This window comes from Marmota flaviventris, chromosome 2 (assembly GCF_047511675.1).
Source record: "Marmota flaviventris isolate mMarFla1 chromosome 2, mMarFla1.hap1, whole genome shotgun sequence".
NCBI classification, from domain to species: Eukaryota; Metazoa; Chordata; class Mammalia; order Rodentia; family Sciuridae; genus Marmota; species Marmota flaviventris.
The window spans coordinates 154,816,477-154,835,145 of NC_092499.1; the positions used below are offsets into that span (position 1 = coordinate 154,816,477).

Consider the following 18,669-nt stretch of genomic DNA (forward strand, 5'->3'; position numbering starts at 1 on the left):
TATCAGGTGTTAGCTATAAAACACTTTTGCTTATTATGTTCGAGAGACAAAAACACAGCTTGAAAATCTTGGCAGGTCTTTGGAACACAGAAAAAAGTCATAGCAGATCCAAAAAAGAAAAAAAAAAAAAAAAACAGAAATCCTAGCACTGATAGATAAACAATAGTATTACTCAATAGTATTATGTGTTTGGTAGAAGTTGAAGTAGACCAAGGAGGAAACTGTCAACCAGAATTCTATACCCACAGAACACACCTGCAAGGATAAAATTGACAAAAGAACATTTCCAAAAACACAAAACAGAAGTTTTACCACTAGTGTATTATACTAAGGGAAATTCTAAAGGTTGCTCTTTAGGTAAAAGGGGGTTATTTAAGTTAAAGGTCAAAGATTCAGGGAGGATCAAAATAAATGGAATTTATTTTGGGTTTATACAAATACTGACAACATAGAACAATAACAACACTGTCTTTTGGGGGACTTTTGTTTGTCTATCCATCCACCCATCTATCCACCCATCGTCCATCTATGCACTCGTCCACATCCAATAAAGAAAAGAAAAACATACTTTGAGAAAATTAACATATTGATGATTTGGATGAAATTGAAAAGGATCCTAGAAAAATACAATTTTTTTGAAATTGATGCAAAGAAGTAATAAAAAATCCAATTAGACTTCCCAATATTAGAGAAATTCAATCATTAATTTAAAATATTCCTATGAATAAAGCCCCAGGCTCAGACAGTTCTACCAGTGAGTGCTAATAAAGATTTAAAAAAAATCAGTAATTTCCATTTTAAATAAACTTTCTCAGAATAGGAGAAAAGGGAATTCTTCACAAGTAGGACAACATTTATACTAAAATATAATAAAGAAATTACCACAAAGGATAATATGGACCAATCTCTTCTGATCATAGTTGCAGAAAACCCAAGCAAAACAGGAACATACAGATTCTGCAACATATGAAAGCTAAGACCAGTTAGGGTTTATCCAATATGAGTTGTAAGATTGGCTTAACCTTTTCAAATCATCCAATGCACTTTACCACATTAGTTAATGAAAGAAAAACACTCATATAATTTTTTTTCACTTGCACAAAAAGCTTTTGATAAATCCAACATCCAGTCATGATTTTAAAATGAGGTATCTAAAGATTCTACTTAACAATGAAAATGTTGGGAATTTTGCTTTACAGACCTAATACAAGATAAAGGATATAATTTGTAACCAGCATAATTTTTAGCAAGTGAAGTAATGAGAAAGAAATGAAGATTTGGGAGCTTTGGTGGTAAAATACTAATATGAAATGTACAATAATATATGCCATACCTGGAGAGTTTAACATTTTTTAAAAATGAAGACAAATAACTGACTTGTTTTTCTAACAAATAATCAGATACCACATAGTAATTTTGGAAGCCATAAACCAACCCTTCGTTAAAAGGATAAATGGGGATTAATTGATAAAATTCCTCCCCCCCATGGGAAAAGTGATAAACCAAAACAAATCAGTATTAAAACTGAACAGAAAATGTGAACGTGAATGAGACTGGACTAGGAGCCAAGTGTAAGCATCCACAGTGGGCATCTTTGGCACTCCGTGTTTTCTTACAACTTCTTCCCCTGTAGACTCCAGTCCTGGCATGCAGAGGTACCTTGCTGTGTGATCCTGAATGAATGAAACAATCTTGCTGGGCACTGTTTTCCACAGTTGTCAAGACAACCTGCCTCTCTTTCAGTGGTCCCATGAGAATGCAATAAAATCTGCTGTAAGCTTATTCTGAACAGTCTATTCAGCATAGACCCTGATTGATACAGAATTGAATTCAAATCTGTAAAATTTATTATCTGTAAAATGGTGAAAATACTAGTACCAATTTTATCAGAGTGTTGTGGGAATTTGGTGCAATATTGCATATAAAGCATTTTACGTGTGGTCTCTTTCCTATTTAGGGCAATACTATGACCACCATTTTTGTTTCACAGACACCTAATGGGGAGGCCTTCCCCATTCCATGAATTGCATGTCTGCGGCAGCACAGTTTTCTACTTTGCTGGATCCTTTTACTGTAGCCAGGGCTGGGAAAGTTTAATGCCCACATCACTGCATTACCTGGTGAGAATTACCCTCCCCAGTGTGGGTTCTGATTTGGCTAACACAGGTTGTGTTTTGAACAAAGGGTGGATGTCAGCTTGTTATATCATAGGAACTGGTTTTGTCATAAGCTATATTCTGGATCAGAACACGTTTCAATGCTGTGTTTTGAACCCTTCCAAATCCTCTGAGGAGGAGGACTCATTCCTACACTTGTAGATGAGAGCCCTGAATCTGTTTTAGGATTAACAGGCTGTCCTGGATGGTTGGTTGGGTGTTGAGGTGACTCTTGGTCAGTGCCTCAGTGTCTCCCAAACTCAGGGCCGCTTGCTCTGCCCTGTTTCTCTCCTCCATGACCATCTCCATGCAGGTCATGTCATTCCACCATCAGGGTCTTTTCTCTTTCCTCCACTACAATTCAGAGCCCCATACTCAGGGGAATGGATTCTGGCCTCCACAGTAGCTCTGGAGGAGCCAAATAATGCAACTTGGGAGTGCAGGGCAAATAATTCCCCATTGGGCAGGCTTTGCAGTGGAGCACAGGAGATGTACTATTGATTCCCTCTCTAGCCCTGCTCCACTGTTGAGTTAGTCCAGAGAAAGTTCTAAGTAGACAGCAGTTATGTGTTAAAAGATACCACTCTGTTCTTATTTTCTTCTTTTCAGGCCTCATTTCATTTGTTGTTGTTGTTGACCTGGGATTGCTACTCTAAATAAAGCATTAACAAGACCTTGAACTATGCTGCAGCTCTGTGTTCAGTGGAGCCTACTAGAGATGGGCTTACAGACATTTTTGTCCAGGGATCACCAAACTGAACTTATCTATTACACAGCTATAGCATTAGGGGCCTCTCAGTATCTGCAGGAAAAGCAGTGTCCTAAGCTCCAGCCTTGACCGCTGGGGATTCACTCAGTGACTTTGAGGGTAAGTGCACACGTTCCCTAGCTTTAGCATTTCCTCCTGAACAAGGCAAACATGAATACTTTGGAAGAAGAAAATGGAAGAAATGCTACACTCTTTAATAACTGTAGCTCTTTGAGAAAGAAACATAAGATGGAATGAGGTAGTCCCCAGGGAAGCAAATTATGCCTTGAAATATTAGAATAGGAACAGGGAAAAGCATATGTAGCCCTTTCCAGAACATAAAGCTAAAATCTCTCCACTTAGAATTTCTTCCCTCCCAAATTGCACTTTAATGCAGACAGATGCATGGTACATGTCCATCACCTTTCTCCTGGAGGTGCTGCAGGACTGCTCCTCCAAAAGCATGCTGAGAGAGGACCAGGGAGGAGGGCAGGGTCTAATGGGTTGGGGATAAAGAAGGAAGGAAGGAGAAAGAGAGAAATCTCTTTCTTGGTCCCCTCACGGAGGACAGAATCATTGGCCACCAGTACAGCCCCCACCTCATTTCATTTGTATTACTAGGGCTTCCTGGAGCTCTCTGAAACCCAGCCATAAGGACTGGGCATCCCTTCCACTTTGCATAGGCTGCAACACTGGGCAAGGAGTGAACCATGTGACCAATGACATGGGTCCACACAAAGATGATGAATGGAAACACGGCTGATATGCAGTCAATGGCCATTAAATCAATCAGAAAGGGGAATGATGAGTGTATGAAGGACTTAGATACTCCTGAGCCATTCTAAAGAGGGGGGAAGAAGGAGGAGAAGGTGGAATGAGGAGGACAAATCACAGGCAGGTAAAATAGCCTGTGTCAGGGGTGTAAGAAAAACATTGGGAAGCTTTATTTTCAATCATCTTTCAAAGGAGCTTTGACCCCCAAAAATGTATAAATAAACATCAAATATCTGAACTATTTCACCTGCAGGAGATCCAAAGTCTGAACAATGAACAGAAATCTCCAGCGATTTCCTGTGCCCCGTTTTCAAATTATCTTACTGACCTCACATATTTTTTCAAGAGCAAATCAGTTTGTTCTTTTCATACAAAAAAAAAAAAAAAAACAACAACCCAAAAACAAAACAAAAAACTGGAAGATGAGGCAGATCATCCAAATGCCCATGGCTCTGTGAATAGTTCACCAATTGCACGGCAGCTTAAGAATGTAAGGATGAAATTCAAATCCAAATAAGGTACATCATTTGGTGCTCTTGCAAGGAACCATGTCTCTGAGTGACATCTTGAAGGCAGGTGCAGGAGAGTTTGGATTGTTTTCTGGAAATGGGCTGAAAACACTGATAAGAATCCTACAAGCCAGCCATAAAGAATTAGCCTTAATATCCAGGATAAAGTTAGAGAAGGCAAGTAAATTCTTAACTCCCTTTGGAATAAGATAGCATAGCTCATGGGTTCTACCAAGGTATACCTGAATGACAGGTTTTCACACCCAAATCCCATAATTGTTTTCCTCCACCTTTGCAGAATTTGTGAGACTCTTATTTAGAGGGAGGAGGGCCAACATGTGCTTGGCTTATATTTCTACACTGCTGGACAGCATCAAATTTGAGAGAAATAATAAGTGCCTTTAGTACATATCATTATCCAGGATTGCTTGGTTCTCTACCATAATTTAATATTATCCATTTCTGATGGAGTCAGATGGAGAAGGACACATACACATACATCCCTGGGAGCTACAATCAGGGGCTGTTATTTCACTGGGAACATGAGGAAAAGATTTTTCAACTTATATAGTTCTTTGCCTTGGGGGATTTGTAATGTCTAAAGCAAGACCCATGATTTTTTTCTATTAGTTGGGCATGATTTGGTGGAATCAGTCACTAAATATAGTAATCACTGAACCTAACCCAGAGGTGGGCAATGAAGCTGGGGGCCAGGGTCCTGGGCCCTGGTGCTTGACTTCTCTTGCCTGTATCCTGATCTGATCTGCTATTTTGAGAAGTGAATGAGACCCTGAAAGTCAAGGGTTGAGTATTTTCTCTCATATGTGGAAGCTGGAAGTCAGGGAAGGGATAAAAAAAGGGATCCCATAAAAATAGAAATAAGACCAAGAGACTAGAGGAAGGAAATTGAGAGAGAAGGAAGAGTAGAGGGCATGAGGGAAAAACGGGGAAAGAAACCCACCAAATTATTCTACATCCATATATGAATACACCACAATGAATCTCACTTATATATAATCATATGCACTAACTGAAACAATAATAATAGAAGCGCAATTAGTAGAGCAGAGCAAGTGGACCAGGGGGAGGGATGGAGAGGGTAAAAGAAGGTGCTGGGGAATGAGCCTGATCAAATTATGTACATTATGGCATAATGAATTCCAATATTATGTATAATTGTGGTGCACCAATCAAAAGTAAAAAAAAAAAATACAATTATTCTCAATTTAGAAACGAAGGAGAAGGGAGTGATACCACATGGGAGCTCTTCACTGCCCTCTCCCCAGCTGCTCTCACATTATCTCTTCCCTTCCTAATTCCCTCTGACTCCGAGGAGATTCCTTAAAGCCACTCCTTTGCTATTCCAGGCAGTACTTGCCTCTCTTGCTCCGTGGTCTTTGAAGACCCTGGTGAATCCCCCTCTGCCTAATGGCAGCTGCACTTGTAGCTGCTCCTAAGGATGAAGCTGGAAGAAGTGTGCAGACAGCACCAGCCTTGTTGCCAGAGCACCTTGGCTTCCACCACGTGCCCCCAGCTCTATTCTTCTCAATCCTTCTGCACACTCCCTGGGCCAGTTCCCAGCCCAGCTCCTCCTTCTCCCTCACCCAAGCATCCTTCTTGCTCAGGAGCCAGGACCTCTGGAGGAGGGCTTTCCCATTCCTCTGTTCCCAGGCACATCTACCCCACAGCTCCTTCCTCTCCTGTGGCTTGGGATGAACTGAGGAGCTACAGAGAAGATGTCAATTCCACTGCTTATTCCTGCTCCCCTGCTCCACAACATCTCTCCAGGGATCCTTTCCCACAAACCCCTGTCCCACAGCTTCAATATTCCCCTCTCTCTTGGATCATTTTCATCCCCTACAACTGTGCTATAATTTCTTCCACTTAAAAACCCAGCTCTTGACATGATCTCTCTATTTACAGCAAAACTTTTCAAAAGAAAAAGTGTGCCAAACTCAACTGCTTTCTTTCCATGTTTTTAAAGCTTTCTAATCAAAGTATATAGCACACTTACAGAAAAGTGCGCAACCCATAGGTGTAAAACTCCACAAGTTTCCACAAGTGTGCAGCCAGCACCTGGATCAAGAATTGAGATGTCCCCAACACCCATAGGTCACCCCCATTGCCCTACCCGCCATGATGCCTGCTGTTCTCAGCTCTCTCTGGAGCCCACTCCATGGGGTTGTCCCTTCCTTCATGCCAGTGGGTCCTTAATGCTCCTACCATCCTCCTCAATGCTGTTTCTGGTAGTGCTCAGCTCTTCTTATATTCATATACTCAGCTCAGACTTTCCCCTTGAACTTCAAACATGCATATCCAACTTGCTTCATGCCTCCCTTGAACCTTAAATGACCAAACACATCCAGCCACTACTCCACACTGCCACTCAATGCCAACAGGCAAGTGGTCTTGATAAAGTGTGAGCTGAGCTCCAATGCACTTCCTGCTGCTGAAAACCCCACCTTCCCATAGATCCATCCCCCTCTACCTTTCTCATACCACAGCTCAAACCCAGAGGCAATTACTTCAAGACAATAAATTCCTGGCAATGACCATGGTCCAGACCTCTTCCTGGATTATGGCAATGTCTCCAGCATGAGGTCTTTGCTGCTGCCCTGAACCTCCACCAGCTGCCCTGAACTTCCACCAGTTCCCCTGAGAGAGTGTAGCCAGATGGTGTTTCACTTCTGCCCAAACACTTCAGTGGCTTCTTATCCCAAAGAGAAAGCACAGCTCTTTGACACAGATCAAGAGTCCTGGGGTCTAGCTCCATCTCGCTCTACCTTGTTCTCTCTCTCTCCTCGTTTATTATTTCTATACCCAATGGTCACCCATGTAATCCCTCATATGCAGCAGGTATGTTCACACCTCAGGGCCTTTGCACTGACTGTCTCTCTGCCAGGAAGACTTTTTCTCCGTCCTCATGGACGGAGCCTACAGCTTTATCATGAAATATCATGCTCTCAATAGGTCCTTCCATGACCACCTACTTAAAATTTTATTCCCCACAACTATTTCCAACATTATCTTTCTCCCTGAAATTTAGCACTATTGGAACTTCTATAATTGTGCTTTTATTTATTGCTGCCTGACTTCACTAGAATGTGAGTTGCGTAAAGGGGTGTTGTGCCTGTTTTGCCTACTGCTGCATCCCAGACATTCAGAGCAAGGTCTGACACGTCGTAAGTGTTCAGTAAATACGGGTTGCATGAAGGGATTTCAAAGAACACGGTTACAGTTCCACTGAACTCTGGTTCATCTAGATTTCAGTACCATAAAGAGATTCCTTTTTTCCCCCTCATTTACCCAATTCCCTTTGCTGGTGCTATTCATAAAATTCATAATCTGGTTCTGAATACCCTTTCTCATTTAATTATTGTTATAATGTTGCAGTTAGTAAAAGAAAGAAACATTTTATGAAATGAAATTAAATCAAGACATAATAAATGCTGAGTACAGAAGACGCTGCAGGCAGGCTCAGCACATGTCCTGTTAGTGCTGGTTCCAGACCTGAGTCCTCCCGGTCAGAGGGTGTCCAGCTTCCGTCTCTGGCTTCTACTGTCCCGTGGGATTGAGAGAAGGGCCATGAGGGCAAACACCCAACTGTGTTTCTATAGGGCTGCCCTTCCTCTGCTGCCACAATTTTCAAGTAGGGCTTGGGGACACTGGATTTAAGAGCAAGTCCGGTGGTTCTATTTTTATTTGCAAACAGGTAAATGCCAAAGTTATACTGCAGAAAATGTGGCTTCAAAGGTTAGAAATATTTCTACTTTTTTTTTTTTACCCACAACTGATACCTCTGTGTTTTCTACAAGTTATTTATCCTTGAAACTTTTTTCCACTTAAATAGTTTTTTTTTCACATTTCAGACTCATTGCAGAGATTAAACAAGATAAAGTGTAGGCATTAACTAGCTTACAACAGTCATACAGTCATTCAGGAAATTGTGGGATTTGTTTTCTCTCTGAGCATCATTCAGAAACATCAATTCCTAAATGGATTCACACCACCCAAACTGCACACATCCACACCTTCTTCACTGTAAACTGGCTTACAGAACTTGCTTGCATCAGGGGCTGGATCAAGCAGTGAATAGTGTTGGGGAGAAATGAAGTGGTAGGCAACATACACTCCATTTGTTGGTTCCCATTTGGTATCCATACTGAGTCCTTTGTCATGACTCAGGGCTGAACCAACTGCTTCCTGGAAGCCCAGGCCACTGCTAACCATACCTTAGGTATGTCACTATACCTCACTGAGCTCCGATATCAACACTCATCTGGGTAATATTACAGCAGTGCCCACAATTCCTGATTGCAAGTGCCTGTGTCACACATCTCCCATAAGGTTGTGTGGGTATGAGAGCATTACCCAAACTTGAGCAATACTAGAATTATCTGGAGCGTTTGTTTAAATGTAGATTCCTGGGCCCTGCCTCACAGACGGTTGGAGCAGGTCTGAGGGGATAACAAGTGTGCAGAGGCTGAGGAGCACACAGGACTAGGAGCTGCAGGACTGTGAACACACCCGAGAAGCAAGAGCGCACTGCTTTTAATGCGGTCTCTGGCACATAGTGCTCAGCAATGTTATGCTCCTTATGAAACTTCAATTACTACTGTTGCTCCTACTTTATAAACTCCTTTTTATAATTTCTGAAATCTGTCTCCTTCCAGTCACCCATTTGCCAATGGATCCACAGGGCATGGACAATCCAGTTTCCAGCAGGATACTATCAAACTTTCGGAATCAGCTCCTTCCCTGACACCTCCTGGGGATTTTCACTTTTTCAGCTCTCAGCCAATTCCAGGCTGTGGGAATTATTTCAAGACCATGTTATAGATCAGGAAATTGAGGCATGATGGAATTGCCTGTTGACCAGGACTTAGCTAGAGGAGGGCAGTATCAAAAATATCTCAGATAAGTAAACCCAGAGATGCCATTAATTCTTTTCACCACTGACCGATTTAATCAAACCACCATGATTTGTTGTTTCGTTATGTTTTCCCGGAATGGCCTTGCATGGTTCTTTGACTTCACTGAATAGCTATTTTGACAATAAGCAGACACAGCCGTAATTGTCAGTAAGAACACTGAGATAGGATCTGTGATAAAGGGGGGGAAAAACAACCAAAAATATCACACTTGGATGTCAAAGATTTCCTGCGAATAGCACCGTGGCCTTGGGGAGTTCTGGTTTTGGAGCATGTGCTTTGCACTGCTGTTGCTCCCCATCCAGATCCTACAACTCAGGGTTGCAGGGGGCTTCTCCTCCCTCCAGTTCCTGGGTTTAGAACTCTTAGCTGGCCTTGCCTCAGCAAGCACTGATTTAATTTAATGCAATGATTCTCAGAGTGTGTCTGTTCTATTTCGTGCCACACACTCTTCCCTTGGCAGCTGCCTGCTCCCCTCAAATGGCCTGATGGAGATTTTGTGCCTGCAGTTTGGGCTGCAGAGGGATAAATGGAATACACAGCAGCTTCATGGCCAGGCTGAGGCTCTGTGTGCAGGGGTCAGTGGCTGCCCAGAATGACAACACAGTCCAGCACAACACAGCTGCACATTGTAAAGAGGAAGGGGTCTCAGCATGGGAGCTCCTAATTGGAAGGGACATTCATAGGTCCTGGGGAGGGAACTCAATTATAGAGATTTCTTTAGGGAAATGCTGGTACTCTTAGTTGTGGTAGTTGCACTGAAGAGAATCCATTCTCCAAGCAACTTGGAAAAGGAAGGCTGGAGGGTTCTGGGCTGGGGGATTACCATTCCATCCTCTAACATTGCAAGCAACCCCTCACCTCTGCAAAAATACTTGAGGTTCCCCTCCAAAAAATATGATCAAAACTGTGTACAGCAACTGTACTTCATATCTGCTGCTTAAACAAATAATAAAAATCCCCTTGACCATTGAAGGGGATTTTATTAAATAAACATCATGAATCATCAGATCCAAGCCTAAGAAGCTATTATCTTGTTAAGAATAAAACTTTCTGAGAAACAGAATCCAAACACCAGTCTCTGCAACTGTAGTCTTGATTCGTAGTATAATTACAACCTCGTGGACAAAGATGCTGTCCACAGGTTGCTGTGCTCCAGAGTGGTGGATTTCAACCCTGGCATCAGGGAGCAGCAGAGACCTCACATGATATGAGGTCATTAGTGTGTTGTTTTTGACAAATGTCTAGCCTCTCCTGTCGATGCACAGGCAATGTCTCCCTGTGGCCCCTGCCACCTACCAGGGTTCACAACCACTTGTCACCCTTCTGGCTGATCTATAGGGACTTCTTCTCTCATCTCTGGGAATAGAACACCTCTCCCAGTAGAACATAAGATAAAAGTATCAATATGATTCCAAAATTTAGTAAACAAAACAGAGCTCCTGCATTGAAGATATTCCTGTTGGTAGGGGTATAGAGGGCTTGTCCTAGCAGCTGAAAGGTGGTGTTCCCCGTCCTTTCCCACTCAGGGATGATGTAGAAAGGAGACTTTGGATAGAGTTCTGCTCAGTGGTAAAGCCCACAGTGCCCCATGCAGTCAGTAGACAGGTTTCTTCACTTCTTTGTCCTTATCTCCCAGTTTTTGGTGAGACTGATATTGCTTATTTGCCTAACCCAGGCTTTGGATCCAGCATAGACAGCAGGGACAGGCTCTGTCCAGTGTGAGTGTCCATCCATCCATCCATCCACTACTATCTTTGTTCAGATTCCTGTATGCCCCAATCCACTGTGGATGCAGTGCTACATCCTCACTTCAGAGTTAAGCCCCTGGGCCTGTCTCCACCCACCCTGTCCAGGCTCTGCAAGGCCCAGGAGACTGACTTTCTCTGTGCTTGTGCTGCTGGAGAGAGGGTTCTATGACATTCGTGGAATCAGTTCACAGAAGAGAAGCCTAGACTGACCCTCCAGGCCAAAGATGGGCCAGCATAACAGGATTCCCCATCTTCTCTCTATTTTCCTCCAGAACCAGGAGCACAGAGCTACACAGAGCAGGGACCCCAAGATAGAAGTAATTTTTCTGCCTCTCATGTCCCTAAGAGGCACTTCCTCTCAGGAGGGCCACAGACAATTTGTGATCATCCTTGACTTTCACCACTCCAGACATACAAGTGGGAAGAAGAAAACCACACAATTTTTTTCTTTGCTCACCAGTAAAACAAATTCCATCAATACCAAAGCCAGCAAGAAGCAACTGCTTGACTCAGCCAGGGAAGCAATTTCAAGCCAAGTAAAAAAAAAAATATTTTGAGCAAAGGACCTGCCAGAGTCAGCCATTTGCAGCTTCACTCCCAGACTCATAGGATGCACAGGAGGATTCCCCAAGTGCCCCCAGGGATTTTCCACCTGCCCAAGTACACCCTGTGAGCACTGTTAGGCTGACAATGATGCTGCCTTTTGACCAGTTTTGGTTGGGTAATGGTTACAGGTTCTGGTGACACTATAATCTCACATTTTAATTGATAATCTAAGTGTCTTTCTTGGATGGATAGAGATGACTTCTGAATGAACAATCTTCCTCTGCTGGAAAAGTCTTTCAAAATCTGGGTTTCACGTGGGGACAACCAAGAGGGTGTTGTGTAATGAAAAAGGGCTGGGAACTGGTACCTTCATGAGTTTCCCCTGGAGGGAGGGAGGGAGGACACAATTGCACACTGACATGTGCCATTTCCACTAGCACAGCATTCAATGGGATTGGTACACACGACCTACAGTGGAACCAGAATCTGCTTTATATAAATGAGTCTTTAACAAGGAAAGCAAAACTCACATTTTCACCTTTCTCACAGAGTTCCGTGTTCTCTGTGATGTACTTATCTGAGCACTATGCTTCCCAGTCCTGGGGTTGGGTCTGCCTTTGTGAACTCAAGGCCTAAGTGAAAGTCAAGTTCCCAAAGGCCATCTGCTCTCTACCAAGTAGTCATGTGCTTCTGCCATACAGGCTTCCTCTTGAAGGCAGTCCCATCCTGGCAAGGACAGAGCCCTGTCATACTGAGAGATGAAGCAACCTAAAGGATTCTGCTCAGCTCCCCATGAGCTTCCCCAGATTTTCCGAACTTGTTCTCCAGTTGCTCAAATGCTGACCCCCTTTTTGCAGGAGATGAACAGGCTTCCTTGGCTCGCTCTCCTCTTCCTGGCCTGGGTGTGTCTAACGTTAACACCATCATGCACTGGATGCAAATGATTGACAGAGGCCTTACCTCATGGGACAAGTAGAAGGCGGCGATGCCCAAAGGCCAGAAGCAGCAGAGCATGGAGAAGACGCTGAGCCCCAAATGGTCACGTGGGGGCATCATGAGGAAGTTGTCCTCACTCTCTGTGTCACTTGAGTAGTCACTCTGCAGAGAAAACAGGCCGAATAGGAGAGAAGATTAGTAAAGTAATCATCGTCGGGCTGCCCCACAATGTGGGTACCACTCCTGGCTGAAGCAGGCTCACTGCAGCTGCTCCTGCAGCTGCTGTTGCTTATCTCATTAGTGTCACCATGATTGCCTAGAAACACATAGCCTCAAAACAATGATGCCTCTACTGAGGAACTCTGACCAAGAGCAGGAATCCCAACACAGGATTCTTGGGTAGTTCAACAGTAGTTAAAATCCTAGAGAAACCAATTTCAGCACAGATGGTCCCCAATTTTGGATGACTTAACTTACGAATTTTGAATCAATGATGGATATATGAAAGTATTGAACATAGTTTCAACTTAGGATGTTTTCTACCTATATTGTGATTATTAGGACTCTAATAGGAGCACCTATTTTCAAAGATCTTTGGGATCTTAGTGCCAGGACAGTGAGGGTGAACATGGAAACTATCAGAGGATGGCATTAGGGACTTTCAGAAGGCTTTCCTCTTGTGTTTTTTTTTTTTTTTTTTTTTTTTTAAGACTTCTTGCTAGTTTACAGGACATTGCAGGACAAGTATGTATAAAAGGAGAACATGATCTTATAAATCTCCCCTTCCAGTTTCCTTTGACTCTGAATCGAGTCAGGACATAGGGGGTTCTCATGTTCACCTCTAAGCTCCATCCTAAGAAAATAACGGCTGCTTTGGAAGAAGCTACCTTTAGATACTAGTCTTTCTGTAACAGGGACCATTTATAGGTAGGGCTCAGTCCAGGCCTGACCGAGAATGTCCCCAGAGTTCTGAATTAGGGGGGGATGGGCGACTGGCTGGGCTTAGAAATTTTTTAAAAGAAGCTTAAATGATTCTCAACTTTAGCCAGCAATGAGAATCACTGCCCAAATCTCCCCAAAGGGGCTCATCAGTGTTCCCTGGGTACTCAGTACCAGATGCCCTGCAAATCTCTCTTACCCTAGGTGTCTCTGTGGAGGCCATCTTTGTTTTCTACCTTCTTTTACCCCTGGCTGGCCTCCTATTGTGATTTATTTATTTATTTGTTTTGTTTTGCCTCATCAAAACATGTCCTCTTCACTCTGACTCATCAAAATATCAGGGTCACTCTTTTCCACCTGTTTATTTTATATAAAGATGGAATCATAGCTTTCTCCAGACGTCATTTCCTAAAAAAAAAAAAAAAAATGGTACATTTCATCTTGAGGTTAACTTCCTAACTCCCTTTGCTAGTGGTTGGCAGAGGAACTGGCTGCAGGGTAGAGATGCTCAGGAAGCCATGGTGGTAATTAGGCTATGAGGGGACATCCAAGTGAACACCAGCCTGCCTCCCCACTTGCCCTGGGCCCCCTGAATCCTCTCCACAGATATTCTAGTCACAGACACTGAGGAGGTTCACAGGTGATAATGGTGTTCTTCCTTATTTCTGCAAGTTAAATGCACATAAACCTGCCAGTCAGAGTCTCTAATTCCTGTTCAGAAAGCAGTGGTGCTGAGGTGAGATAATAGGGACTCCCTGTTAGGCTTTTGCTTTTCTCGAGTCAAAAGAGAGAAAATAGGCTCATAAATATCCATGAGTTCATTCAGATAATAAGCAAGGACTTCTCCAGGTGGTACTAGGATGGACACTGGTGAACACACAGAGTCTGTCCACCCCACCACACACAGGTCAGGGGATCTGAAGCATCATTCCAAAAACAAGGGATGTGATCTGCCAGAGGCCACAAGACCAGCTCCTGGCCAAGCTTCCATCCTGCAGATCACTGTTCACTCTCTGCCCGGGTGTGAGTCACTGCCATCTGGTACACTGTCCTGTCAACATGTCTGGGACTGTATTGCATCCCATCCACAGGAGCCTTGTCTGTGAAATTTCTATTCTTTTTACTATGCACACCATCTCCCATATGGTCTTCAGAACAGTAAAGGGAAATGAAAATTACCATCATTATGGCTATCAGAGATGGAAAACGAAACAGCCCACAGGAATGCATAATTCATGTGAGGAGATGCGAGGGCCGTGGACGGTCCAGGTGGAGATGAACGATTCCCAGCCCACTGGAAAGTCGGAATCGTCCATCAGAATGAAGAACGAGCAGCACTGAATTGGAATGTATCCACGGCTGTGCCTCTTCACACACAAATAGCCCTGTCACCTCAATGCTTTCCAGATCTCCCCCTGAAAACAAGCGACTTCAGGGTGTCAGGGGACCACTGGTGTTTAAAAGGACTAGTCTGTGACAAACTCACCTCTATCCACAGATCAGATTCAGAGGGCAGACAATCAGGCTGCAGGAACAGCCACTTCCAGCCCTCAAATCAGACTTTGACCTTCATGAGCTTCACATCATGGGTGGTGACAGTGCAGATGGAAATCTTTGCATCTATAAATATATCCATCTTTGCATATTTGTTTAAATTTTTAGTTTGGGGGATTTTTTTTTTAATTTACAAAGAGTTTTACACACTTGAGCTCACTGCTTTCTCACAGCAACTCTGGAAATGATCACAATTTTTATTGTCATGTCCATTTTACTAAGGACAGAGCTATTGGAGAGACTGAAATTCTTGCCAAATGACAGCACCACCCAGCTCGTGGCTGTCTGACTCTCTGATCCCTGTTACCTGACAGGTCCTGAGTGCCATCTTTGGAAACAGATGGTTTACACACATAAACCTACTTTACCTCAATTGCTCCTACATGTTCCTTCCTGTTGCCCCTGAAACTTCACCTTTTGATTGGTTTGTTTCCTGGTAGCCAATGGCCACAGTGGTATCGTGAGGTTTTCCCCATCACATAGACAGGGCTCTGGGACTCTGCGCCTCAGCACATGGGCCTGATGTAAGCACTGACTCTGGTGTTGGAAACTGAGAATTACATCACCCTTCCCAAGAAGCAAAGAAATAGGTTTCAGGGCTCTGCCATTAAATCTTCACAGATACTTACTCAGAAGCATAAAGAAAGCATGCATTCAGATTGCAAAGTTGTGGTTCATGACACCAAAATTATTAATAAAGGTTGATTAAAATAGATTTTCAAGACTCAGAAAAATAATAGAGCACCCAAAATCATCCTGGCTCTTTTATTCCTTTATTCTTTCATTGGCAGGTGATCCATGGGTACAGTGGGTGTGGGCATCATACCACAAAACAGGGAGAATGGGAGACAAAGCCAGGTGGGAGATGTTGTGTAGATACCAACAACCAATCAGAGGAAATGCGTACAACTAACACCAAGAAATCTCATCATGCACAGCAGCTGACTTAAAAAAAATCTCCTTTATGGGTCATTGAATTGGAACCACTGAAAGACAGATGGAAAGCATTTCAGAGACTATGGTTCATGTGGAAGCCCACCCCCCCCACACACACACACCATTTTGAGTTAAACCTTTGGAAGAAGCAGAGACAGGCAGACCAAAGCAAGATCCTGGGCTCCAGAGCTGGTGCCCTGCTGGTTGGGCTGCTGCCCTTAATTCTCTGCCTATTCACATCACCTCCATTTAGAGAGATGATGGCTCTCAGTCCTCTGGGAGTCTCCTTACTAGACTATTTTAATAAAATAATCCTAACATCAGGCACAATGCCAAGGGTTTTGCACATCACAAGGTTCCACATTCAGGGAAGCACCATGCGCAAGAGTTATGAGAACAGTTTCAGGGCAACCAAGTTGGACTCAGCAGTGTCACCTGGTCTCCCTGAAGCTCTCATCAACAGCCTCTGGGCTTCTGACTGTCTCCCTTACTCCCCTGGCTCTCTGTGCTTTACTCATCCCGGCAGTGTGATATCACTGTGTGATCCTAGAGGAGGGGGCTTACAATGTCTGCATCTGTATTGAGCAAAGCAGCCACTGGCCACATGGAGCTATTTAAACTTAAAATATGACTAACAGCTAGTTCCTCAGTTTCACTACACAGTCAAGTGGCCAAGAGCCACAGGGGTCTAATGACCAGCATATCAGAAGGCACTTGAATATTTTCAGCATTTCAGAAAGTTCTAGTGAACTGTGTTGTCTTAGGGGATCTGATCCTGATGAACTCGAGTGTATTCTCTTTTACGTACAAGAACCCTCTGTTGTTCCTCCAACATGCCAGGTGTGCTCATGCCTGCCTCAGAGACTTTGCACTTGCTGTCCCTTGGTCTGAAACACTTCCCCCACAAACACACATGGCTAGCCTCCTCACCTCAGGAGGGGCTTTTGCTCCAACTGTTATTTCTCAACAGAGCTTTCCCTGGATGCTGAAGAGATTGTCTCTGTCTCCATAACGCCTCTATTTTTTTACTTGCTTGGGGTTTCTCCTCTCCATCTCAGTAGTACTGACTTTCTCAACTCCCTTATTCTAAGCACCCGGAGGGGAGAGATCTGTGCCTACTTTGTTTGCAGCTGTATCTTAAGCACCTAGAAAATTAACCAGCACATGAGAGGATCCAATGCACTTTTGCTGAATAAATGAAGACTAAATTATGTTATGTGCATGTATGAATATATCACAATCCATTTCCAATTTTAAATATAACTATAATGTACCAATTAAAAATAAATAAATAAATAGAAGGAAGACCAATAGAGCAGAAGAAGGGAGGAGGGGAGAAAAAAGAGGAAATTCTAAGGATCAAATTGGATCAAATCTGATGAATATATTAAAATGAACCCCACTGTAATATAATTATAATATAATATAGTTATAATGCATTAGAAAAAAAATAAGGATTCACCTGTTGTCTTACCAAACATGAAAAACAACAACCAAAGTGGCAAAACTCTCAGAATCTGGGCAAAATACACTGGGGTGGCCAAAGGATATGTGGGATTTATCATTGCTCATAAATATGCTGCATTTAGTCCTCTTGCTTGACCTGCGCCTGCTCGTACCCTACCCTGAAATGCCCTCCTATGTTCTCCAGAACATACATCCTCACCATTCACCCAGGTGAGACCACTGGGTTTGGAGGGGTGGTAAGAATGATGACTTGGCCAGGTTCAAGGCTGCCTTACCTAGGGTGGCTCTAGAGCAGCTGATGAACAGAATCAATGCTAAACTGCAGCAAGGAAATAGGCAAGGGCAAGCAGCTCTCTGTGCCTTCCCTGTTTATTAATGGCACCCTGATGTTCTTGGAGGGGAGAGACATGCTCTGTCCACATCAGAGGAGTGTGGAAGTGTGGGCGTGCTGCCTTTGATGCCTCCACACAAGAGCTCCACCAGCATGGAAGGAAATAACCCCAGTGAATCATACAGGACAGGCTGATACCTGGGTTAGGAGCCATGAGGATCTTGCAGGGCTGGAGCTGAAATCATCTTCCCTGACTTGACCATTGAGTTGGGTCCTAGGTGTCCACTTGTATCTACTTAGGGGTTCTCCATGACAGCCTAGCTGCAGAAAATTCAATTTTTACTACACCCCATCAGATTATCTTCCCTGCATCAGGATTTCACATATTTTGAAGCCCATTGATCTCTGCTTTACTTGAAACTGAATTACATTAAAAACTACAGACATTGCTGAGGGTTGGTGGCATATGCTTGTAATTCCAGCACCTCTGGAGGTTGAGGCAGGAGGATTGCAAGTTCAAAGTCAGTCTCAGGGACTTAGCAAGATCCTGTCTCAAAATAAAATAAAAATGGCTGGAGGTATAGCTCAGTGATAGAGCACCCCTGGGTTCAATTGATCCTCAGTTCTGCAAAAAGAAAAAGCAAAAAATCCCACATACATCTCCTGAAGCTCTATTATGTGTGATATATGTATGGTTCAGAAATATGTAAGGTTCAATAACACGGAATACTGGGAAGCCACTATTAGTATCTGAAAATAATTGCCCTAAAAATTCACTAATTATCTTAGGCATATGCTTTTAGCTTCTTCTAGTCTGTAGTAATTTTACTGTAGATAGAATATATATCATATGCTGGTGAGATAGAAGCAAAAGTGGACCAACAAAACCTCTCAGCCTTAAAGCTGCCTCCTTTAAAAAGTGTGTCTGGAGCCATGCATTGTGGCACACATCTGTAACCCCAGTAACTCAAGAAATTGATGCAGAAGCATCTCAAGTTCAAAGTCAGTCTCAGCAACTTAGTGTGGCCCTAAGAAACTTAGATCTATTTTCAAAATTTAAAATAATAATAATAATAATGGCTGGGGATGTA

At 43.2% G+C, this 18,669-nt stretch overlaps 1 protein-coding gene across 1 annotated transcript in view; it reads right to left on the reverse strand.

Moving 5' to 3' along the window:
• The window catches only part of Syndig1 (synapse differentiation inducing 1), a 191,577-nt gene that overhangs the window by 61,462 nt on the left and 111,446 nt on the right, over positions 1-18,669 (reverse strand). Inside the window, exon 3 of the mRNA XM_027921317.2 lies at positions 12,376-12,513. Coding sequence (XP_027777118.1) covers positions 12,376-12,513 — 138 coding nt within the window. The remainder of the gene's footprint in view (positions 1-12,375; positions 12,514-18,669) is intronic.